This window comes from Ochotona princeps, chromosome 3 (genome assembly GCF_030435755.1).
Source record: "Ochotona princeps isolate mOchPri1 chromosome 3, mOchPri1.hap1, whole genome shotgun sequence".
Classification (NCBI taxonomy): domain Eukaryota; kingdom Metazoa; phylum Chordata; class Mammalia; order Lagomorpha; family Ochotonidae; genus Ochotona; species Ochotona princeps.
Genome location: NC_080834.1, coordinates 88801496 through 88828389, shown reverse-complemented (window position 1 = coordinate 88828389; position 26894 = coordinate 88801496). Strand labels below are relative to the sequence as shown.

Sequence of the window (26894 nt, the reverse complement as noted above, 5' to 3'; positions counted from 1 at the left end):
ATGCAAAAAAAATCATCCAGGATTTCTTAACCAGATGTAGTATTTAGAAATGCCTATTTCAAGCATATGATCAACTCTCAAATTCACAATGAACAGATTATCTACACCATGGGCTACACTTTGGCACATGCTTACTTTCAGGTAGAATTTTCTACCTTTTTTCTTCTTTCTTTTTACAAAAACGAGATTTATTTATTTATGTGAAAGGCAGAGTTATATAGAGAGGGGGAGGGAAAGACAAGGAGAGAGAAACAGAGAGATCTTCCATCTGCTGGCTCACTCATCATATGACTGCAACAGCTGAGGTTAGGCCAGACTAAAGCCAGGAGCTTTACTTGGATCACCACAAGGATGGCAGGGCCCCTCACTTGAGTCACATTCCATTGCTTTCTCAGTCCACCAGAAAGGAACTGAATTGGAGGTTGAGCAGTTGCGAAATGAACTGTTGCCCACGGGATGCCAATGTTGCAGGTGGCAGCTTTGCATGCTACACCACTATGCCAATCACTGAATATTCTACCTTACTTCTCCATTTCTAGAGATTTTCATCAGCTGATCATATCTGAATATTTCTTTTCCACTCTTTTCACATACAAATAACTGCAAGCAGAGAACAGACCTAAGAGAACGAAGCTAGAAAAGCATAGGATAGATTAGAGTTGGCAAAGACAACATAACACAGCAAGAGCCCTACACAAGACTTGGCACACAATAATTTGAAGGTCCTGAATTTTATGATACGTATTTTTTTCCAGTGAAAAATAAACCTAGACTCAGTGAAGGGAAAAAGTGTTAGAATGGTCTAATCCTGTCTCCAACCCTCCAGTGCAGGAATTATTTCTATAGCATCCCTGAAAAGGGTCACCCAGACTAGAGGTAGCAGTTACTGTTGCACAGCTTCCCAAAGACAGGTTCTTTTCATCACATCTTAAAAATAAAGATTTATTTTTTTATTGGAAAGGCAGACTTACAGAGAGGAGAGATAAGATCTTCCTTTTGCTGGTTCACTTCCCAAGTGGCCACAATGGCCAGAGCTGAACTGATCTGAAGCCAGGAGCCAGGAGCCAGGAGTTTTCTCTGGGTCTCCCATGCTGTTGGTGCAGGGTCCCAAGGCTTTGGGCCACCCTCTGTTGCTTTCAAAGGCCACAGGCAGAGAGATGGATGGGAAGTAGAGCAGTCAGGACTCAAACTGGTGCCCATATGGGATATGGAAGATTAGCCAGTTGAGTCAATGTACCAGCCCTTTTCTTCACATCTGAGTCCTGATCTCTAATGTCTACCTTGGGGAGCAACAGAAATAATGCCTGTTCCCTCCACTATGGGGAACAAAATGTGAAGTCAGGAATCATTTCTCTCTTGCATTTTCACACCTGTCAGCAAACATTCATTATCCTTTCAACTATAGGCTCACATGCTGAGGAGGGTGCCTCAATGTGCTAATCTCCTGACTGTACTATCACTGCTCTGTTTTTTTAAAATAGGACTGACAAGTTGAATGTTGCAGAATGAAATGCAATGGTCTAGACATGACTCCTCCTCTATAGAAAATGAATTCCTCTTACTTCTAAATTATCACAATTGTTCGTTTAATCACATATTTTAGAATGGTGCTCCAAAAAGGTGTGGGACACCCAGCTGGCTGATTCCTTAGATCCTGAGGTTTTCTTTAATCACTTACTTGCTCTTAGTCTGTCTTCTACTGGCCGGTGCAACATTTACAATACCTAGCAGTGCAGCCATAGCTTGTGCCGCCTCCATTATTACTGGCTTGACATTAGAAGAGAAACAATCAGGTTCTTTCTAACTTCCTCACAATGTCTGCTCCTGTTCACCATGAATCCTCAATCTTCCTGATGTATGCAGGCTGTAAATACTTGCCAAACAAGTAGTGAATAAATAAGTGCATGGATATTAAGTGTAAGCTTGATCACAACAGTCTAGAGTGAACACTCCAATGTCATTAGGACTTGGCCTTTTAGAATTATGGACCATTACTCAGGATAAACAATGCCTTGTCAGTTTCACTTGCCTAATCTAGATGTTCATTTTTATAGTTTCTCTCCCAAAGTTATGGTTATGCTGAAAAGTGGAAAACCCTATCTGACCCACTAAATTCTTCAGTTTTCCTACCCAATATACACTGTCTTAAGATCAATTCTTCCTCACATTCTGTCCCTAATACTTCTCATATATGAACTTGCAGCCAACAGAATTAAGAAGTAATCAGGGTGCAAGATTAATTGGTAAAATCTGCACACAGCCAGGTATTCATATTCCTAATGGATTCATGTCCCTAGAGAGAGAGACAGCTGACATCAGGGATCAATTATTCCCATTGAAGGTGACAACGGGTCTCTTGCTTGGCACTTGGAAATATCTGTAAAGAACCTTCTCTGTTCTCAAGACCACAGCATGCAATGTCTGTGACTACCTTCTGAGAGGCACAGGGCCTTGCCTGATAAGTTCCTTCAGTGGCAATGCATTGTTTCTTTTTTCTCATGTTTCTTCACATTCCTCTTAGGTTTTATTCCCCTTTACTTCAGCAGAAATTTCTTTCTTCTTCTTCTTCTTCTTCTTCTCCTTCTCCTTCTCCTTCTCCTTCTCCTTCTCTTCTCTTCTCCTTCTCCTTCTCCTTCTCCTTCTTCTCCTCCTCCTCCTCCTCCTCCTTCTTTTTTTGGGGGGGGTGCTTCTAATCAGTTTTGTCCCAATCACTCATAAATCAGAATGCAGAAAAGTATTCCTATAATTGTTTTTCCTCTTATCCTAAAGAACAGATGAGCCTGTATTGGCTGGTATGGGATGAACATACAAGAAAGAAAAATATGTTCTCCTCTCCTGGGATCTAAATTACTTTTGGTTCTGAAAGAACTAAGAGTCCATCATGGATCTCCCAGAAAGGTTCCTTTGTAAATTGCTTTAGAAAGTGCCTGGTTTTATTCCTGTTAGTAGTGTACTTCAAAATGACACTTTTAAAAACTGCTTAGCCTCTACATGGCTAAATAGTTAAATTACCTAGATCAATCAGGGGTTATTTAGTCTGTATCCTGGCTTCTGGGATAGACAGGAATTTTTTTTCTCTATAAAGATCTTTAGAAAAAGAAAAAAGAACTTATTTTCTTTTCTTCAGTTCATTGTTTCACTCATTCAAAGTTTAGAAGGTCTTTGGACATAATCCAAATCCCTTTCACTGGAGCTTAAGACCATTTATCTTTTATCTTTTCTCATGTCCCTAGTGAATACCATAAAGAAAAAATAAAACAAACACAATCCAACGTTTGTTTGTTCACAGCCTTCTGCTTGGAGCTCTTTGGAGCTTATCATCCCATTCAACATCCTCCCAAGCATTTGATGATCGCTCTTGAAATCCCCTTTACCACCTGCCCACCAACAGCCACCAATCGCTTCATATTTGCTCTCCCCATGGCTCCCTGAAAAGTGGTGCCTGTTTCCTTTAACACCTGCTTCAAGAACTTAATCAACACATTAAAAAAATTACACCAAGTCTCTCGGAAAAAGCAGAGCAGGTTATATAGCTCATCTCTGTAATTTACTGATCTTCCAATAAAATGCACAGAGACAAGATGAACGTTTTGCAAACCCAGGGCACCCCTACCTATCTGGCACAACAAGCACTTTACAGGCTTCAGCACCCCTAAGAGACCGAGACACAGCAGCATCCTTGCTGCCCAGGAACAAGGATCAGGAGAGAACACTGGGGCTAGAGCCAGGAAGACTACGTTCCAAGCTAAGTTATACCAATTACCCGGTGAATCACTCATGCCCCAACTCATCCCAGTGAAGAACTCGACATACATTTGCCTTAACTGCTCATAGTCTCTTCTGGCTCTCATGTTCTAGAATTCTTTGTCTGATCAAAGGCCTCTTCCTTCTCTTTTCAAAATACATGAACCACGTTCTTGGCATTACCCCTGTACTCACTGCCATTGCCAGCATCACCTAGATCAGCTTGTCAGTCTTTTATTATCATTCTCTGTCCTGAAAAAGACTTTTTGAAAAAAATTATATTTACTTATTTTCATTTTATCTAAGAGAGTGAGATACAGACTGAGAAATGGAGAGGTATTCCATCCACTAGATCCCTCCCCAAATGCTGATAATAACCAGGACAGGGCCAGGACGAATTGAGGAGCGCGGAACTCTAAATGGGTCTGTCTCCCACAGGCGTGGCGTGGTCCTAAGCACTTAAGCCATCATCTACTGCTTCCCAGAGTGCACTTTAGCAAGAAGCTGGGTCAGAAGCAGAAGAGTCAGGATTTGAACCAGGCACTCGATATCAGCTGCAAGCATCCCAAGCAGCAGGTGATGAAACTACTATGTAAAATGCACCCTGCCCCCAATAGACTTTTCAGAAATCTCCCTGTCAATTGCCCCACTCAGGGAAATTGTAATATTATACACACACTGCACACTAGTACACAGATACACCCATGATCAATACAGAAAATACTGAGGTGCTTTTGCTTCTTCTAACAAACAGCTTTTACCCCCTTTGGGGTGATAGCACACCCACGGAAAATGTGTCCCTTAGACGGAGCTATGGTTCACCTCCAGCTGAGTGATTTTAGTGGAGCTATTTTCCCTAAACTCCAAGAGCCACAGATCTATTCACAAACCAGAGGTTTTGGAAATAATCCCTCTGGAAGCCAGATTGGAACTATTTGCTAAGATAAACAGTAGCTTGCCATTCCTCCTCCTCACCTCCTGTTATACACCCAGTGTTGGTCATCTTAGCCTAGGACACAACCTCTGCCCACAGTTTCCATTCCGTTTGCATGAATCCCAGCAGTAACAATAGGAATGTTGGGAATGAAGCAAACAATGTGGGTGGTGATGTTCCAGGAAAACTTGGAACCCATTCCAAGGGCAGAAAACATTCAGGCCCCTGGCAGAGATGTAAGCGGTTTCAAACTCACTGGCATCAGTTCAGCCCCTTCTCTCTGCAAACCATTCCACTTCATCTTACCTTGGCACACTGGCCAAATACGTCACAAGTTTCCGCAGGTCTTCCTGTCTTATTCTGTCATGATTGCTGCGTGCAGGGAAGGTCAGGATGGGTCCCCCTCGCTTATCACGGCCCCCTGCAGGGAGCAAGAAGAGGCAGATTAAGAAAACCATCCAGGAAAGTCAGCCACAGAACAAAAAGTAATCTGAGTGCTGGAAGAATAGGCAGCAATACAGTGCTCAGAGAATTCTGGCTACTTTTTAGGACAAGGCAGGAGTCTCAACACAGGTAACATGTGATCTTGGGCAAGTCTTTCGACTTCACGGATGCCTCCTTCAGAAATGTCAGATGAAAATGCAAGTGGGTACGTTAGAGACTTGTTACAAGGGTTTATGGGATAGCACACAGGAAACCTTCAAAAGTGTAGCTTTCTAGAAATAGGAGACAAGAACGAAGGTGGTAATTGTCCTTAGTAGAAAGCAGGTGATTCAAAGTGCCATGTCCTTTGGAAGCTTAACCCCCCAGTTAACCTCTTTGCAGCTCTCCTTGAGCTGGGAAAGTCTGCGATGAACTGATAACCATGTCGAGAAGGCTTTAAAGCTAGCATACATCCAAGAACAGTAGTTCCGGGAGGCATTAAGTGTCTTCTATGCAGCCAAGGGGCCAGACTGTCCTGCCTGCCTGAGGAGCTATCTGTGACTCCTACTGGAAGAAATCATGAATCCCATTTGCAATAAGAATGCTCAAGGTCCTAATCACCACAGAAACAGAAGTATGTGAGCTAGTATTGCACTTCTTTTCCCAATACCATGTTGAAAAAGGTTGGAAGGAGTACACCAAAATGACAGTCACTGGTATTAAATGGCCAGCATTTTATATGGCTCCTTTCCCCTCTATTTTCTAGACTTTCTACTTGCTACTTATTGTATGATGCTAAATTGTATTCATTAGTGAACACTCTAACTAAGAAGCAGAACTGAATTTCTCAGGAGGGTTAGCAAATGAAGCTAAGGTGTCATATCTGAATTCCAGGGCACTGCCTATTACCGCATCACAATCTGAGGCACCACCTGATGACCTCTGGGGATCCCCAGGTATTTAAGAATGAGGGAGCAGGGGTCAGCACAGCCCCAACCAATGCTGAAAAAGCAGCTTAAATCTCAGTTATCAGAAGAGTTTTTTAGAGAAGAAAGGCAAAGACTCTTAGGACTCCACACAAATGTGAGCTCATGAATAATGTTTCTGCTGATTGTGGGGTTCAGAAGCTACACAGACAGAGGGGAGACTTGGCAATTAATCAATCCTGGATCTCTCTGAGGAGGAAATAAAGCAGCTGCAAGAAGAAGAGCAAACAAAATTTGGTCCTAATGAAAATGTTTCTGCACCTCTCCTGCCCTCAGAATTGACCCTGGGACCCCAGTTCCAAGCTTTATAAACAACCAGTCCTGGTTCTTGTATTGATAACTACCCTTATCCACCTGTTCTGGAAATAGTGCATTCCCAACTGCCTTCCACAGCAGGAAATGATTAAATGGATGACTTTCTCAAAGCCAAAATGTCTGCAACACTCTCCCCTGTCTCATCTACCTTAATGTAACCCTAAGCACTAACTCCAGTGTTTTTTCCCCTACAGCTGTTGGTTTTCTCCATAGGTTTCCACTAACGCCTTCTGAGTAGAGCCAAGGGGAGTTCAGCATGGTCTGACCTGTCAATCTAAGTAGCTTCAGAGGGGTAGATAACACTGTCCCTCCCAAGCTGGAGTTAGCACTGACCTTGGACACACCAATTTCAGAAATGTGGCTGGAAAAGTTTCCAGACATCTGGAGAAGGTTCAGGATGACAGTGGTGGAGGAGAGAGAGATGAGAAAGCCTAGGGAAGAGCCATTGTCTTCTTTCAACAGATAAGGATAAGGGGTCAAGAGGAAGAAGAAGGCTTTATCAAGCATTTTCTGGGACGAAAAGAATTTTGCAAGACTATATAGGGAGAAGAAGAATCAGTATAGGAGAGGAGAATCATAAGGCTGGAAAGGGAAGGGACCATGGGTGTAGTGAGGCCTCACAGCAGATACAAGAGGAGGATCCATTCCAACGGACTAGGCTGTCCTTTTATCTGAGGTCAGTTGCAAAATCCCCAAGAGGGAGAGGAAACAAAGATAAAGTATGAAAGCACAGTCAGGCCTGCCTGAGGGACACTGCTCTGTAGGATACTGCCCAGGGTCAGGAGGGGCTTGTGGCACTTGATGGTAAACAGAGTTGAAGAGTGAAACTAAAGAAGAGGTGGGAGGCTAAGTAGCCAATATTTGAAAAATGTGACAGGGACAACAGCATGATCTCCAAGAACCACCCCCTTCCATTTGCTCCAACATTCAAGGCTTTGGTGCTAGGAACTGTAAGATAGGAATATAAAGAGCAGAAGGAATATAAAGAGTAGGAGGGGAGAACCGAGAAATGTTCTAGAATTGCCAACAGTCCCTTTATGTGCAGATAGGTCATGGCAGGGCTGGTGGAAGGGCAAAGCCAAAATTAGATAGTTGATGCTTCCTTGACTGAGTGGAGGGGGAATACTGATCATTTTTTGAGAGATCAGACCCCAGTTAGGGCAAGGAAGATTGAAAGAGGGAGGACAAGAGAAACAACATGGCAGGAGTTTAGTAATAATAGTTTTAGTAATAATAATTTTAACACACACACAGTTTCTTAGGGCAGTGAGGTTATTCTGTAGTCTGGGAAATGCCAGATTAAATAAAATTATAACTCTTTACTGCAGGACTCCCCAGAGCCTTAAAATGTTAATGTGCAGTAACAGATATTGCAAGTCTCCAGGAAGGCATGTGAAGGTGGCAATATATAGCTCTTGCCAAACTTATCAGAGAACAGATCCTCTCTGTCTGGAGGATTATCTTGTGGAGCTGTTGTTCTAGGGACTACATCTTGAGACATGTGGGTCCAGTGTACAAAGGATTGTGCCCTGGTGACATTTTCCTGAGAATAGCAGAAAATGATGCTGATGGGAAATGAGGATAAGAGAGGACTTCTCAACAGACAGCCAAATGGCAGGGTAGGACAGGGCCCTGCATGAACAGGTTGAACAGAAGGGACAACGGGTGGGTTGAGTGGGAGGTTTAAGCAGCACAGAGGGAATCAGAGCGGCCAAAAGGAGTCCATGGAATGTGCACCATGGGGCGGGGCAGGACAGGACAGAGCTGGAAAGACAGAGGCACAGACATAGCTGCTGAGTCACACACGTGCACATGCCCACATGCCCAAACCGCTGATCTGCCTTGGGTGATTCTTGATGTCTGTTTCCATAGTTTTCCTTTTATTCAGTCAAGGCTGAGGTGACAGAAGAGGAGTGTGGCTGCACCAAGGCTGTTTTTCTTCTTCCCATCCTCTTTACAGAACTTTCTTATTCTAAAAATTGCAGCTGCTACCCTGGATTCTTTAATTCTGGGTTTCTTCATTTTATTTTTGTTTTTGTCTTTTAAAAGCTCAGGATAGAAGCTGTTTGGTGGGATTTGTTTCTGGGCTGCTTTTAGACGCAGCCCATCATTATTTCCTTGGTAGTCTCAGTGTTCTTCCCCAGTATGGAAGGGCAATGTTCCCCAAGCCCCAAAGCTCCGGGCACCCCAGGCGTACCTGGGTGAGACTTCCTGGGCACATGGAGACAGCTGTACAACCCCAGCCACTTCGTTCTGCTCTGGGCACTTTCTCTCTGCCTCATCCCTGGCTGCCCTCCAAGCACATCACTCCTATGAGCTCCATTAGTGCCAATTTCCTACCACTTGGAAGGGTTTCCCTAAGTGTGTCTTGGCTATGCCTCTGGGCTGCAGCTAAATCTACATGGGGAAAAATGTATCATGAACAATCAAACTAGGGTCTCAACGCCAGAGTGTGCTGGGATCGCCCCATATTCCCCAAACTGATTTGCAACAGGAGTATGCTCAGAGAAAAGCATTAAACTTAGGAGGGCCTTCTAGAGGAAGTGCCATGGAAACTGACTCGGGAAAGGAGAGCAGAGACTCAAATGGGCAGACTGTGTGGGAAAGGCATGCAGAGGAGGAAATGTGAGGCAGTGAATGAAATGGAGGAATAGCAGTAAACCCTGTGGGCTCCCCAGAGTGTGGGGGAGCAGCAGAAATCAAAGGTGTGGCTGTGTCCGGTGTACTGCAGGAGGTCTTCCCTCCTTACTCAGCTAGCCCTCAGAAGCCAAGCTTACCCAGACTTGGGGGCTTGTTTCACCTAACCCTCTTTGTACTGAAACTAATGCTATGCGATGCTGCCACAGGTTTGAACAGCCTGGGCACTGACACTTTGCTAACAGAGGGCTCACTAATCAGTAAGAACTGCAAGTGCAGCTCTGAAGGGGAAAAGGCAGCCTCCTGGTCACTCTTGTCTCACAGCAACAGTGCTGATGAAACTGTATTTCTATTGCTACTGCTTCTAATACAGAAATTACTTTGTGCCTTACAAAGACTTGTATATACCCTTGCTGTGTGTCTGTTCTTAATAAACCTACACATACTCACTGGCCTTTTTCCTGCCCTCTAATTAGGTGGTAGACACATGTTGCTCCTTTTCCCTGTCCTATAGGCCTCCCAGTACACTCTAGCGCCCCTCTCAACCTTCTTGCTATGTTGACATCCAGCCCAGAAGTGTCGATAATGTGAACCCCTGCCCTATACTGGCTCCGGTCCTACCACTCCAAGGTCACCCTTTGTAGACACCATCGAAAAGGGAAGCCTTAATTCACAAGGTGTGTTTCTCTTCTCCAGAAGCAGCACCTGGCTGCTCACATTACTTTTACTCCAGCCCCTCCCTATTTCAGGCCCTGCCAGAGATTCTGAAGCAGGAAGCAACTGTAGTTTATGGATTGAAGTAAATAATAACTATCAAAATTAGCATTAAATGAACCGGGGTTGAAATGGAATTTAAAAAGTAAGCAGAGCCCTAGCCTGGACAAGCAGAATGATTCCGAGAAATCTTATTGTTTGCTGCGCTAGGGTATCTGAACGTTGCTTGTGTCACTTGTAACAGGGATCACCATACCACATCACACTCCTTTCTTAAAGAACTAAAGATAGCTTTGGTTCTTAGGCCACCTACTTAGTTGTTGTGAGAAAGCACATTATCTAATGGGACAAGAACCAGATTCTCCCTCATAGACTCAAAAGGTAACACTGCCCCTGCTCATACTTTGATTCCTGCCCTGTAAAACCTATTTTTGATTTTCAAAATTAGGAGGAATAAGTTTCTGTTGTTATAAGTAGCCAAATTTGTGGAAGTTTGCTGTGGCACCATTGGGAATTACACACACTACCTAAACACACATGGATTCTATTGCAACAAAACTTTATTTACAGAAAGTGATGGCTGTCCAAAGAGCTGTCTACTGCGAATTCCTGAATTAGACACAAATCCAGGTGTGCATGATGGGTTGAAGACAGACATGAAGGAAAATATTTGCAAGTCATTATTTGGGGAAAAAATACATCTAAATAAAAACACTCACTTGTGTTTCCTTTGCTAGGAGAGATAATGAGTCATTAAATGACATTTTAATCTCTTGCCAATGACCCACATGAGACCTCAGGGAACATGTAAGGTGGCCAGACTCTTGCAGCTAGCTGAAACATCTCTCACAAGACTTTGGAGGTTCCTGTCCCACAAAAGAGGGTGAGGAAGGAGGTCTTCCTGAGATGGGTGTGAGGGGGGCTGCACATGTCCTCCAGCATGTCCATCTGGGACAGAACTCTCCTTCCTCCTCTGTCTGCCTCTGCAGAAAGGAAGCAGCTGCTCCAAACTGGATAACCACCCTCGCTACTGTCACATTAACACAAGACAGTGAATGCCTGGACATACATGCACACACATAAAATCCCTAGAGCCATCACAAAGCAAACTTCTATAAATACTCACCAGATACGAAGGCCACTTTTTCCTTTAGGATGGGAAGGACATCAGAAGCTTTCAAACCATCATTCCGAAAAGACCCTGTGAGACAATGAGAGAGAAGAAATCAGGGTGAAAGAAACCAGGAGGGTGAATCCTGGTTCCCACCCTCCACCAACCAACCCATCATCGGCAGAAGGAAGTGCACACTTCCCACGATGTCAGAGCACTGGGTGACCAGGGGCACAACTCTCTTGTTCTTTTCAAAGAGAGGCCAGTCCACTTCATGAACAAAGCATCATATCCTGGGGGTAGATGTGAGAAATTTACTGCTGTTGATCAGTTTAAAGATGGAGGCACTTTAGCAGTCACTTTTGCTCCTCCAATGTACAACACAGACATTGGTATTGAGTAAACACACTCAATAAATACTTGAAAAAATCAATTGCCATCACTGTGTACTATAACGTTTGAAATTCTTCTTACCTTGCTTCTAAGTAGCACAGCAACTATTAGTTACTATTTCACAAATGGAAAAAAGAAAATGCAAAAATCCCATAATTGGAAGCAAAATTAGTGACAATTACCATCTTTCTATCTTATTCCCTCTGCCCCTCCCTCTCATGTCATCATGATCCTCAGGACAGAGCAGACAGGAGGTGGGGAAAGGAACCTCCTGGGGAAGAAGCACACTTCCATCTTTCACTCATTCCTCATATAAACTTGTGTGTCAGTTGGCAAGACCTCTTTAGGATCTTGCTGTGTTCCTTTTAGGGGGAAAGGCCTGAGGCTCACAAAGAATGGAAACTAAAGATACACCTAGAGAAACATTAGCCTCAGGAGGCAAGGGACAATTTGTCTCTAAGTGGGATGTGTGGGGAGGAAGGACACAGATTCTTCCCAGGCTAGCTCACTGTACCCCTATCATTTAGCCTAAGTACTCCCCAGCACTCTTGGAGAGAACCACCCACCCTGCCAGCTGTAACTAGGCTTTCTGCTGGGATTCACAAGTAGGGCTTTGACACCCATGGACCCCCAAAGGCAAGCAGTTCTGTGTCAGCTCAGAAAGGCAAACAAAAAGACCCCATTCAGTATCTTTCTACACTTTGCCTACCCATCATACAAATCTGATAAACTCCAGAGGAGAGCAGCATGCTGGGACAGCATGGTCCCATGCAAACCCTCCTGGGAGTTTTGGTAACAACCAAGGACTAAGCTCACTGATCTAGGATGGGAATCACAACCAAGGAGAAAGAGAGGTGTTCTTGAAATGCCAACACTCACGCTCACAGGGCAAATCCTAACTCCAAACAGATTTCTTTCTTACCATCATTTTCTTTTCATTTTACACTAACCAAAGACAGTGAGCTCTTTATTCATCAGCTGATGCATTGTACCTGATGCTGGTGTAAGCGACTGTGAAGATAACTTTGAGATCAGATGGGCAATAGAAGGAAAGAAGTAACACCATGGAAAAGAAAGCACTAACTTATCAAAGACTATAAGCTAGTGTATAAGCTATCCTGTTTCTATAGCTATTTATGCTTCCCTCACAAAAAATAATTAAATCGGGCCTGGCAGTGTGGCCTAGCGGCTAAAGTCCTTGCCTTGAATGCCCCGGGATCCCATATGGGCGCCAGTTCTGGTCCCGGTGGCTCCACTTCCCATCCAGCTCCCTGCTTGTGGCCTGGGAAAGCAGTCGAGGACGGCCCAAAGAATTGGGGCCCTGCACCCGCGTGGGAGACCCGGAAGAGGTTCCTGGTTCCCGGCTTCAGATCGGCGCAGCACCGGCCCATTGCAGCTCACTTGGGGAGTGAAACATCGGATGGAGGATCTTCCTCTCTGTCTCTCCTCCTCTCTGTGTATCTGACTTTGTAATAAAATAAATCTTTAAAAAAATAATTAAATCTACTGACAAAGATTAATTAGGAATAATATTAATTGTTACAGAATTGACAAATAGCATTTTTTTTTCATCCTTGTGCTGTAAGGAAAATTTTTCACATTCATGGCAAGGAAGAATACTATTAGGTGTTGACAGCAAAAAAATAAATAAATAAATAGAGAGCAGCCTTAAGTGGTATAAAATTGTGTAAATGATACTTTTGCATCAAAATAACTTTTCACTTTGAAATATATCTTTCCAGACATCAGTTTTGAAATACTCTCCTCTACATCACGATGTACATTACCAATTTCCACAGGGGATAAAAGAAAAGTCTTCAACATGAAAATTAAAATTTCAGTCCTAACTTCTTTCACATTATTGACAAATTCAAAAACAACAAGATGCAGTGCTAGAGATGTGACACAGTGAGCTAAGCTGCTGCCTCCAACACCAGCATCCCATGTCAGATCACCGGTTCAAGATGTAGCAGATTCACTTCTGAGCCAGCACCCTGGTAATGTGCCTTGAAAGGCAGCAAAATGTGGTTCAAATATTTGAGTTCTTGCTCTGCATGCAGAAGACCTAAATGGAGCTCTGGGCTCTTGGCTTTGACCTGAACTAGCAGATCAATCCCCTTCCCCATCACTCTTAACTTTCAAATAAATAAATTTTTAAAAATAGCAAGACCCAATCTAACGAGATTCCACTGTATAATAAGAATCTAACTAGAGACCAGTGAAATAAGCCAATCCCAAAATGAAAAAAATATCATCCATTCTCTCTGATATAAAGCAATATTCATGCAAAATACAAAACAAATAGATATATAGGTAAACATGTATATACATATATTCTCATTGATTAACTGAATAATGGAGAATAGCGTACCAAGAAGTAATGATACGTTGCAGTATGCATTGTTACTCCTGAATAAAAGGAGGATTCGCAATGAGATTGTTCAATATACCTTGACAATATGACAATAGACTTTCTAGCAATGCCTGTACCTACAATGCCAGGAAAGATTTAAATAGCAGAATGTTGGACTTGTGACTGTTGTTGAAGGACTGTACTATTGTTATAATATAGAAGAAAATAGTGGGGGAGGGGAGAACGGGAAGGGAGAAAGGGGAGGTGGAAGAGGGAATCCCTATGCCTCCAAAATAGTATAATGGAAAAATTAAAATAATAAACAAAAGAATCCATGTGGAAGTCTTTCCTGGAAAATTCCTGTACTACACTTTCTACTGCCCTCTCTCATCTTCCCTATTGTGTAAAAGCATACAACAGTCTTAATTCCAAATAGTCACTAAGCCTCAAGGGAGAGTTTTAAATATCCTATTATAGAAGATTCTCCATCCTATCCCCTTCCCATTCCTCCCTGTGGAGAGGAAGAGGGAGTTCCAGATCTCATCTTCACATCCCAGTCTTCATGACTCATTCCTGCCTTCTGGTCTAGGATCCGAGATCCAATTGAAGGCACACAGCTTATTCATGCAGCTCGCAGTCACAGGCTCCAGCAAATGTCAGGATTTTAGGATGGGAGCTTCAAAAATTCTCAGGGTGGGACCCGGCGGCGTGGCCTAGCGGCTACAGTCCTTGCCTTGAATGCCCCGGGATCCCATATGGGCGCCAGTTCTAATCCCGGCAGCTCCACTTCCCATCCAGCTCCCTGCTTGTGGCCTGGGAAAGCAGTTGAGGACGGCCCAATGCGTTGGGACACTGCACCCGCGTGGGAGACCCGGAAGAGGTTCCAGGTTCCCGGCTTCGGATCAGCGCGCACTGGCCCATTGCGGCTCACTTGGGGAGTGAAACATCGGATGGAAGATCTTCCTCTCTGTCTCTCCTCCTCTCTGTATATCTGGCTTTGTAATAAAATAGATAAATCTTTAAAAAAAAAATTCTCAGGGTATTCACTTTCAGAGCCAGAGTCTGCCAACCTAGTTCAGACCACTGCTGGGCTATCTGCTTGGCTGTGTACTCACGAAAAGAAAACTCAAAGAGTCTAGATTTAAGAAATCCATAATTATGGGATAATCATTTACAGCAAAAACAACAACAAGATTTTCAAAGGACTTGCTTCAGGGCCTCTTTAAAGTTCCCTTAGAGGCTTGCATTAGTTTTCTGTTTGCTAAAAATTGCATTGCAAATAACTTTTCAACAATATATGCATCATGTAAAGCCAAATAGGGTTAAACTAATTGTCTCAACAGCTCCACAATGGGTGACCTTGCATATAAAACTTGTTTGCACTGGCTGAAGATCCTAGGTTTCACTTTTCTGGGGCTTCTGAGAAGCCAGCTGCTTGATAAGAGGTAAGTCCATTGAACACTAACTCAAACAGGATCAATGAAATATGAACACATTTTCACTGTCAAGAACATGTCTCTGTAGACTCAGTAAATACTTGATGAAACAACAAATGAATGAATGAACCCTTATTATTAAAGTTATTTATACAAGCTCAGTGGCTTCACCTGTCCTATCAGACACGTGGGATCTGAGTTGATGATCTCCAGGGTACAACACAGTTCTAATACCTTGACTTTCTGAACCTTTCCTTCATATTTATCAACCTTTGCAATCTTCAGATTATTTGAATTGAAGAATTGGCAATTCCCAGGGAAGATAAAACAACTCATCCCTACATTCCCAAAAACTCTTCCTGGAATCATCTTAGGGATTATAATCAAATATTCAGGGCCAATCACCTTATTTTGCAGGCATCCCAAGCAAACTGGGAGACAACTGATGAAAGAACTTCTATGGGGTATCCACACTTTGAAGGGGACAGGCTTACTCTATAATCACTAGTTTTGGTACAGGCTGCATTTGTTAGCACTATTAGGCTACAAACTCTAGATCATAGATCAACTTCTTCCTTTAACAGAAAAGTCTATTGAAATAAAAGGCCCTTTCTATCCCCAAAGAAGAAATAAGTACCCTATGCCTGAAAAAAAAAAAAAAAGAACCTCATGGCTTTGGAAGTACAGCTGGGCTACAAAAGAGGTGGGGGGCACCTCACAGACCTGACCCAACGTGGGAGTTGAACCTCCTCTTAAGGACAAAGGCATGCCTCTCTGGCATTCAGTGCTAATCCCACCCCACTCGTGTCCTGCTGCTGTCAAAATTACAAGCCTGCTGTTCCATTAATTAGCAAAGCTGAAGTGCTCTGCCTCTATTAGGGAAGTAAAAATTACCACTACCATCTCCCCAGGATCTTCCAGCATGAGTCTTCTCCAAGCTCCACTTAAGTTCCTCCTTGCTGCAGATGAAAGCTGCTGTTTGTTTCCCGTTTCCCTCTCCTAGTCACCATTTCCCATTTTGGAAGTTGTCAACAGTTCTCCCTTTTGCTCCCAGATTCCATGTGGTCTCATATGACAATGGAAGGTCTGACTGACCCTTGAGCCACAGACTCTGTTCATGGTTCTGTGGGTCTGGGATAACTATAAATCCCTTAGGGAAGCTGAGTGCCTTATACTTCACACTGCTTTACAAGCAGCAATTCTGCCATAGACAAGCAACTAACAAAGAACTGAATGAGCAAGAATGGAGCAGTTGGAGGTGTCAGTTACAAAGGTATCCATGGATTGCTCTTTCCTTTGCTTCTGAGTCACACCTCTTTCATTTGCATTCAGGAGAAGTGACTGTTTCATCAATAAGACAGCAATTTCCTATTGCTTGGATCTATGCCTTCTCTTTCCATTCCACCCCCATGGTGGCTAGCATCAACACCTTGCTCAGAGCATCAGCTGGTCACTGACTGATAAGATTTTAATTGAAATGAACAGTTTCAAGAGCTCCTTTGGTCAAACCTTGGTTTGGGTATAACCTGGACACCATGCTACTCACTGAGTCATCCTGGCATCAGTATTTTATTGAGCACTCATTTGATGCTGGACCCTAGGTTAGGATATGGTGCTACTAAGAAACATAAGAAATGGATCTTGCCCTTTAAGATACATCTAAGCAGAAATAGACAGGTATGCCAAATGGGACAATGAGCAGTTTTCAAAAACAGGTTATTATCTATACAAAATGCAGAGGGCCTCAAAGGGGATTCTTAAAGCCTTTCCAGGACAAGCAATAATTATCACTTCCAACCTAGATCCCTACTGGAAACAGAATCTCAGGTCCCATCTTAGACCCACAGAATGAGAATCAGACCCTGTGTTTTAACTAGAATTCCAGGGGACTCATATACATATGATATATTGGCAAGGGTATTCCAGAGTTGCCTTAGATGTAGAAGAGAAGCAGGGGATGGAGGAGGAAAAGGAGAGGAGGAGAGTGGGAGAGAAGGAAAACGGGAGAGAGAACAAAAGCAAAAGCATCCTTTAACCTGGTTTAAACAGGATGTTGAGAATCTCCTCCAGCTCCCATCCCTACCATGGAAGGACTCCTCACCACTGCCCAGGGATTCTAGACACTCAGTCATTATCCTCAATCCATCACTCAAATCCAATTCTGGAATGAAAAGGTTACTCCAGAAAATTCTTCCCTCAAGGGCATTGAGAACGACTTTTTTCCAAGTCAGGCTGTTGGGAATACTAGCTGTGCAAGCTGCTCAGAATTTTGGTAGCTTAAACCACTCCCTCATGCATTCAATACATAATCTTATCACACATCTTCCTCTCTACACTCTGAGATTTGCATTCTCTAACATCTTAATACCACAAATGCTGCCACAGATCATATTTACAGACTAAGATGCCATCTCTGAGAGTGCCTTCAAGGACAGAAAATCAAGTTTATGTCTCTCTATTCCTCTCCCTTTACAGGTACAAAACCCCAAGTACTGGAGAATACTGGACAAGGGCATGGGAAGAAGGGCTGGCCCCACACTCTTGAGCTCCACCTCTGATAAGCAAAGTGATCATCTCAGGCAATTCTCTCCCCCGGAGGGGAATTTCCAGTCCCATAAAATACCCAGTGCCTATTTTCCCTGAAACCAGAAAGACACTACCCTGTATAAAAGGTTCTGAGACTCCAAAAAGACTCTACTGCATCCACCATACTCTGATTATTGGTGACACCATCAAATTACCCCAACAGAAATCTGGGAAGCATTCTAGAAACTGCCCACCCCCTCCTTTATACATATTGACTCTGATACTTGGTTCTGTTGATTCTGCCTCTTAAATCTCTCTCAAATTCATGATTCCCTCTGTGTAGCTCCCTTGATCTCTGCATCAAATTTAGCAGCCCCTGGTTGCACCTTATACTCTGTCATTCCTGAATGGCATTTGTATTTCCTTTTACTCCTCATTACCTGATCCTTAAGTGTAGGGACCATGTCATACACATTGTTCTACTCTAGCACTTACCAGGTGCATGTCACACAAATGGGGTACAAGAAATATTGAAACTAAACATACACAAGTACTGAGACACAGAATAAGAGTGGTATATGGGAGGTAATTCACCTGGGCAGGATCCCCAGAGGAGGTGATCTTCCCAACTAAGTTTTGATCACATAAGGGTCAAGGAATGGCAGGAAGAGCCAAGGTAAGGTCAATAAACCACATGCTGCAGATGGAGAGAGCTTACTGGCTAAACAAAGTAGCAGAGTTGCAAAGTGCACAGGGAAAGAGGGTGTGGGGTGGTGGGGGCTCTGTCATCTAATGCCCTGTAAGGCAATAACTCCTGGAGAGACAGAGGTAGATGCACATGCCTTTGGAGATGTAGAGAGCTAGGGATGTTTGCAGCAACAGGCAGAGCTGGGGGGCAATACAGCTGGTCACAGGAAGTCTAAGGAACAGAGAGAAGTCCAGCACGCTCTGACCATAATGTCCAAGTCATACTCTGATCTAATCTCTGAGGACAAGATCACGATACATGGCCCCTTCTGATGGTGGGGTTGGGGCACAAGGGCCACTGGAATGTTGTCTTTTTGACTCTCTTCCTACATTACTAGAGTAGCAAAAGCAGTGTTTGTACGTGAACTATCTCCTAGGTGTCTGCCAGGCCAAAGACAGGAGAGCAGTTTACGCAAATTATGGAACTGAGTCATAAATGAGACTTTAGGACATGGACCCTTTTGTGTAGGGAAGGGATGGTTAAAGCACTTGGGGGAAGACATTACTGGTGTAACTGGGAGTACAAGGGAATCTATTAATGAAGAGAAGTGAGACTCTCAGTTCCCCTTCTGTTCTCATCCCCTTCCATATTGCCAAAAGAGAAGGAGATAGCAGGACTGGGAGAAGATGACAAGAAAAGAGAGTGAGAATAAGAGATAAAGTTGGACAGAAAGATATACATGCACAAGTTAGTACAGAAGTGAAGGTGAATATTCTTATCTCCTCTTTACAAATGCTAATGAGCTGCTGAGGCAACTGCCAATTAGGAAACTCCTCCAGCATCTATAAATATATTCCTTGGAGCTCTTTTTAAGATGACTACCACAGAGGCAGGAAATGTGTGCTGAGAGGAAGAAGCACATCTTGCACACAGAGACTGAGCTGCTTTGTGACAGTAACAGAACACACCACAGAGTGGGCACCCACATGCATCTGCTTAACCTAGGAATCCACCCACTCAGTGAGGCAGCTACCTGACAGCCACTGTTGCACTTTGAAATCCACAAACTCCAAATGGACCTGGTACCATCCTTCTCCCCAGGTAGCAGATGCACGGGAGGGATTACTAAGCAGAGTTTTCCTCCCTGGCATGAGGGTGAATATTTAGAAGCCTCAATACAAGAGATAGAAACAGAAACTCAAAGGTCCTCTTTTGGTACCTGCTAAATGCTGAGCCTTCTAAGCACCACTGAACATTATATTCCATAAAGGCAGGCAGTAACTGAGTACTTGAGGTGGCATGGTTGGGTAGTCTTTATGCTGCGAATAAGCAATGTTAAGCTTCTCTTGATTCTAACAATGTGTATTTGAACTTCACCCCAAGTAGTTATTCTCTTAACTGTACTATAGTAAGGCACTTTCCCTAACTGCTCCATTCAGCCCCAACCAGCTTGGTTTCTCCTTCTCTGTAAATCAAACAGCATATTCCTCATTGTGTGTTGTTGTCTCCTGCAACAACTGGCTTTGTCACTAGACTCTAAGCTCTTTGAAGCAAGGACTGGGTGCTTATCTGGGTGCCTCAAAAGCCCAATAAGAGCTCAAGAAGTGACCTGGCGACTGGGCAACATCCATAGTGATTTGGTTCCTTCCACACTAAAGGCCCTGCTATAGTTTGAATATCATGTGGCCTCCAAATTCATGCAGGCACTTACAAATCCAAAGTCATAATTAAAGGTTCTAAGAGGGTGTTTAGGAGTTAGGGCCTGGAGGGACAGGCTTGCCACATGACCCTTCTCTGCACCTGCTCCACAAGTGCTATTCACTGTCCTTATTAGAGCCCAAGTCAATGGGCCCATTTGATCTTGGACTTAAAGTTAAAAAACCATAGATCAACATAACTTTTTTTTCTTTTAAGTTAAGCTATCTTAGGTATTTTGTTGTAAAGAAAAAACTAACAGTGGTGCTTAACTGTTGAGCCTCTTCCTGCCTATTACTATCCCCATCTTCATCTTTCTCCTCTCTCATGCTTCCACATGAACACTAATTGTAGTCAATTTCAATATTAACTTCCTAAAGTCAATATTAGATACAAAGCCGGGCTAATGGGCTACTTTTGAAGAGCAGACATTTGCAATACTTGCCATTGTTAATTTAGCTCCATTAAAGATCACTAACAATTAGCACTTTAAACATGTGGTCAACACCTCTCTAAGCCCAGCTAATGAGCAGACTGTTTCTGTTTATTCATCACAAGACTGAATATTAGCTCAAGTTGACACTTCAGCTGTGATACACACAAATTCACTTATTCACTCTCCCTCCCTCTCTGAAAATCTTGTATCACTTCGTGTAATGCAGACACAACAAAGTGATTACTTTGGTGACAAAATGTGTTCACTATTTTATCTTTCAACTGGTTATTTTCTAATCAACAAGGTTATTTAAAGTTACCATGCCTTGTGGGTGGTAGTAATAGTGGTGTATTCTGGGTTTTTGTTAGGTGGTTAATTAGGTACTTGGTTATCCTGAGCATCATTCTTGTATGGGTCTTTCAAGTAACACAGACCATCAGGTAGTCAGTGATGAGTATGAATCAACTGCTAACTATCTGCAATACATTTGACACTCTATTTTAGAGAGTTGTAGAGATATTCAGACGTAGAATGTATGGACTGTGGAAATTCAGACTTATATAAGACTCCCTCTCCCTCTTCCCCACTACGAATATCAATAGTGACTTAAGAAGCTACCATTGGGCCCTATCATTCTAACAAGCATCCATCACCCCCACAGTATTTCTTCTTTCTACCATCTAATTCCTTTCCCATGACGTGAAATCGAGGCATGGGTATCAGTAGAGTAGCAATGGCTGATGGCACAATTTGAGACAAGAGACACTCCTAAGCAGCTGTTGTATCAGTCCCTCTCACCCTGCCCCAGGGCGTCTGCCTAAACCCACCTCCACTCCGAATTCTACAACTGTGCCATTCCTGGTATAGCCATGTGCCTTCGTAGAAGCAATGCCACAGGATCATACTGGACACAGACTGGACACCCATCAATCACAGACATGGATCAACTAGGACCAGCATTATAACCAAGTGCAGCCCAACAGGTGAGAAAGGACACATCCATAGGTCATATTACTGAACAAACTAGCAAACTAAAGCACCTTCTCCCTTTCCAAGGCAGGCATGCTGCTGTCCCTGGTCCTGAATTACTGCAGAGCTGCTATTCATAGTTTCTGTGGTATAGGCTGTTCTGGATTGTAAACCGAATGAGACACAGGAAGAGAATAAGACAATTGTTAAGATACATCAGGGGGCCTGGTACCAGAGCTGCTGGGATCCCATAGGGTGACCCAAAGCCTTGGGATTCCGCACCTGTGTGGGTGACCAGAAAGAAGCTTCTGGCTCCTGGCTTCAGATCAGCTCTACTGTGGCCACTTGGGGAATGAACAAGCAGACAGAAGATCTTACTATATCTCCTTTTATCTGTATATCTGACTTTCATATAAAAGTTAAGTAATCTTTTAAAAAATATATATCAGAGAAACTAATGTGAAGAAGTATTAGAGAACAAAAAAATACTTGATTTTGATAAAAACACAGCAATGGTAAATCAAATTGAAACTAAAAAACTACAAATTGCAACAAGATGGAGCCATTTTTTAAGATGGGCAAATAAACTTTTTAACCAGACTAGCAAAAAAAAGCAAATAAGAAAAACCAAGTAAAATTAGAGATGAAAAAGAAAATAAATAAATTCTATTTATTTTATTGTGATTATCATTTTTGCCTCCTGTTCATTTTTTCTTTTAAAATAAGTTCAAGTGCATTATTAGATCATTTATATCATATATTTGCATTTTTATAAGCATTTGATATTATAAATGTCCCTTTTAGTATGTTTTTTTGACATCTCATGTGTTTTGATAGTGTTTTTTTCATTTCTTAAAAAAATGCGGTTTTTTTTTTAATTAATTTCCTTAGTGACACATAGGTCATACAGTAACATCACTTTTCTCCAAGAAGGTTTTTGGTTTGTTTTTTCATTTCTTCAGTGGCACATAGGTCATTCAGTAGCATCTTTATTTAAATTCATGGCACTATAAATATTTTAAGTTTATTTCTGTTCTTAATTTTGTTTTATGCTTTTTTTTATTTAACGGGATGCATAATAATTGTGTAATAGAGACTATCATATCCAGATGTGAAGACACAATTCAGTATGTATCTCTACTTCCAAATCAAAGATGGACTCCCAATAAAACTGTTAAACATATCTTGACAATAGAATTCTGGACTCTGCCATTGGTCATCCCTACAATGCCAGTACATGTTTAAATAGCAGAATGAAGGACTTACTACTGTTTATGTGGGACTATACTATTGTAATAACATAGGGGGAATCAGTTGGGGAAGGGGGCTTGGAGAGGAGGAATCCTAGAGCCAATGGAACTATTTCATAAAATAAAAATAATAATAAAAAGATATGCAAAAAAGAAAATACAAAGGAATATTTTTCAAAAAAAGAATGTGTTTTTATATTCTCACTCAGTTTCAGTAACCAAGAAAGAAATGTCTATACATGCACCCTCATACACATGAACACACAACATCACAGGATCTGATTGCACCAACCCTGTGTTCCTCCACTTCATGCTTAGACTTATGAATAGCAAAATATGAAGTAGGTGGGTTGCCTATGTGAAGATTCTAGAATTTTGAGCAGTTTTTAAGTTTCTCATCAAATTACTGCATTTGGGTACTTAAATTCACCGAAGTCAATAAATATTTATTGAGCACTTACTTACACGTGTCAGGCAAAGTTCTAATCACTGTAGGTACAATGATAAACAATCAACAATTCCTTACTTTAAGAATTCTTAGTTTAGAGAGTGTCAGACAAATCAGCATTTATTTCCAATATCATATAAGAAACACAGTCAGAATACAGGGACATATGGGGAAAATAGACAGAAAATCACAAGGAGATTATAAAGCTCCAGTTTAACCAAGTGCCTAAAAACTGAATGACCAGTAAGTGGAACAGAGCAAAGAGCTATAGGGTGGTCAACAAGCTCATGGACTGGACAATACAGTGGTAGGTTCTGAGGTCTGCCTAGAAAGTCTCAGGGAATGCAGAGAGAGTAGTTAAGACACAGTGTTTCCAAAGTTATCACAGTGAAGGCTCAGTATAAACTGGGAAACAGTCAAGATTAGGAGAAAGTCTGACTCACAATGATTTTTTTTAAACAAAGAAGTCTGATGATGTCAAATGCTAAACAGAAACCAGTTATAACCTGAATCCTTCATAATGCTCCAATCTTGCTCCAGCCCTATGGAAAAGAACATATAGGTGCGAGGGTCCCTGCCATGATTCCAGCCTAACACAGCCAAGCTTTCCACCACCTGCGCAGGTACATGGGGTGCGAGGCTCTCGGGCAGCTTTCCGATCTGCCGGGGTCCTGGTCTGATGGCCTCCTTTTGGGGCGGGAAGGTTGTCCCAGGACCCTGAGAAGCGGATTGGGAACACCTCTGAGCCGCCATGCCAGGGACTGGAGTGGGGGAGGAGCTAGCAAGATCCAGGCGGGGGCCCAAGCAGCTTGGTGCGAGGGTCCCTGCCATGATTCCAGCCTAACACAGCCAAGCTTTCCACCACGTACGTGCGTACATGGGGTGAGAGGCTCTCGGGCGGCCAGTGTGCCATTTGGCGCCAGGCTGCGCCTGCTGGCCGCCCGGCCAGGAAGTTCTGGAATTTGGTTTCTCTGATATGCTGCGTGAGACGCTCCATGCTGAACCCACAGTACTCTGAGAATATGTATTAGTCCTTAAGCTTTTCAAAGGCATTTAATCTTCCTCTGAAGAACCTGTAGTCACTTTATAGTGCCGATCGCCAACATCAGCTCACTTAAAAGGCAAAATTCCGGGCTTGTCCAGCAGGATGCCCCATTACCTGATAGGATGAGGGATCAGCAGAGGGGTCACAGAAGGCAGGACTATGACACTGACTGGCATTCAAGGACCATACTCGGGGCTAGAATGTGTGAGGCATGCGTGGACCAATCCCCTGACACTCTGACCCCATTGGACGGTTTAGAAGGGCCGGTGGAGTCTATGCAGGAGGCATGACAGTCTATAGGACGCTCTGGGCTGACCAGAGCAACCTCTGGCATAGTTAACACTGGCTGGCAACAGGCCTGGTTGGAGAGCATGGTGGAGGCCTTGGCTGCGTGGAGCCTACCACTAAGGGGCACAGGAACTGGAGGGAGGCTGAGTTCTGGTCGGGTCACAGTTGTAATCCCTTGGCACAAATATCAATTCGGCTTTGACGCACCATGCCGGATTAGACCACAGCACAGTTTGATGCTCCGGAGGACCAGGATAGACGTTGGACGGGCTCGGTTAGGCCTCAACCCCATCTGAGCCATATATGAGATATACGTGGGTATGGACGAGCCGTGGCTGGGCTGAAACTCTCAACAGCAGGAACCAGAATGGATTGAAGAGCGGAGCTGGCCAAAGGACCTGCTGGAATGCGTGAAGCCCGACACCATGAAGGAGTCGGAGGGAGGAACCTGAACAGTTCCTCTGACAGGACACTGACTCTACAAATAAACACAAGAAGCATGGAGGTAAATAACCCAGAAGAAGCTTTGGAATGTGACCCACTGGAATACACTTGGCTCGGGTTGGGGCAGACCAGGCTGAGTCGGTTCACGTCATCCACTGGCAAGCCCAAGTGCTGAAACTGTGTGGGGGTCTGGCCGGGTTTGGTTGCGATAAAAAAAAAAAAAAAAAAAAAAAAAAAAAACAGTACAAAACACAAAATGCCAAGGTGAAATGGCCTGTGCTAGCAGGGAATGCAACACCCGACCAGCACTCCTCCCACTGGTTTAGGTGAGGGACGAGAGTGTGATGGGCAGAGCCGGGGAGAGATGCGATACTCATTGGTTCCAATAGAGGTCGGGGCTCAGAAGAGAACCAACCCAGGGATTAAAACCATCAGCTGATCGGAGTGATGGACGGTGGCGGGCACTGTGCTTACTAGTAGTACATGTAGGAGCCTGGACTGGGAATGCCTCAAAGTTTTTTTTAGGGGGATTCCCCTGAACAAAATGGAGGAATCAAAGCATTAATCAAAAAAAGATGGAAAATGGAGTAGATGAATCAACCACCTCAGCTTTATGCTTGCAGCAGAAAACTGGACAAGGGGAAACCCTAAGACGGACTATGTCAATCAGTGGACTCTGCACCAGCCTCATCATACCTGGACTGTTGCTGATGATATGTTGGAGCATCTAATTGATCGAGGTGACGCTCTGCTGGCTCTGCCTACAAACCTGAGAGGGCCTCCCTAAGAGGCCGTTGAACTTGAACTGGACAAGTGGGATGATGGACTCTGTATGGTGTAAACTTTTAATTAGGGAACCTCAACGGAACTTGAGCTGTGGTTATGCATCAAGGTGAAGGAATTCATGATGGGGGAAGGGTTTGGGGTGAAGGGGGGGAATCCCAGTACCTATGAAATTGTGTCATGTAATGCAATGTAATTAATGAATAAATGAATATTAAAAAATTAAAAAAAAGAATAAACAAATAATAGCAATTAAATGGTTTTTTAAAAATATAATATAGGGCCCAGCAGCGTGGCCTAGCAGCTAAAGTCCTCACCTTGAATGCGCCGAGATCCCATATGGGCACCAGTTCTAGTCCCGGCAGCTCTACTTCCCATCCAACTCCCTGCTTGTGGCCTGGGAAAGCAGTTGAGGACGGCCCAAAGCCTTGGGACCCTACACCCATGTGGGAGATCCAGAAGAGGTTCCAGGTTCCCGGCTTAGGATAGGTAAGCACCGGCCCGTTGCGGCTCACTTGGGGAGTGAATCATTGGACAGAAGATCTTCCTCTCTGTCTCTCCTCCTCTATATATATTTGACTTTGTAATAAAAAATAAATAAATCTTTAAAAAAATAAAAATATAATATATTGAGATTGCCCTGATATTAAATTACATTCTCAAGCTAAAAGTATTAAAAGGTGGATAGACAAAAACATAGAAATGAATGGAGCCTGAGATATAACTCTAACATTCTGGCATATTTTTCAATCTAAATATAATAAGAGAAGAATGCAAATTATGGAGAGAAAAGATACTCAATATAGTACTTAATAAACAGAAAAGTACTCAATAAGTGGCACTGGAAAGTGAACTATTCAGAAAAGAAAAATCTTTGCAATCTCATACCATACAGAAAAATAAATTTTAGATTAGAAACCCAAACCTTAAAAATGACATTAAAAAAAATCTTAAGAGAGGGACTGGTACTGTGCTACAGGAGGTTAAGCCACAGCCTGTAACATTATCACCATATATGAGTACTGGATTCTCAACTTCTAACCCACTCCTGTTTCAATGCACTTGAGAAAGTAGCAGAAGATGACCCAAATGCTTGGACCCCTGCCATCTACATGGGAGATCTGGGTGGAACAATTGTCTCCTAGCTTTGGCTTGGCTTAGCACCAGCTATTGGGGCCATTTGGGAACAGAACATGCAGATGGAAGATTCTCTCTCTCTCTCTGTAGCTTTGTCTTCAAATAAATAAATAAATCTGTAAAAAAAAAAAAAAAACCT

General features: G+C 43.1%; 1 protein-coding gene across 10 annotated transcripts in view; it reads right to left on the bottom strand.

Annotated features, from left to right (window-relative positions):
- Nucleotides 1–26894, bottom strand: part of KALRN (kalirin RhoGEF kinase) — a 712406-nt gene that overhangs the window by 485574 nt on the left and 199938 nt on the right. For all 10 annotated transcript variants that reach the window (XM_058662003.1, XM_058661996.1, XM_058662002.1 and 7 more), the window contains exons 2-3: nucleotides 10880–10954; nucleotides 4985–5099 (exon numbers count right to left, since the gene is read on the bottom strand). In XM_058662003.1, coding sequence (XP_058517986.1) covers nucleotides 4985–5099; nucleotides 10880–10954 — 190 coding nt within the window. The remainder of the gene's footprint in view (nucleotides 1–4984; nucleotides 5100–10879; nucleotides 10955–26894) is intronic.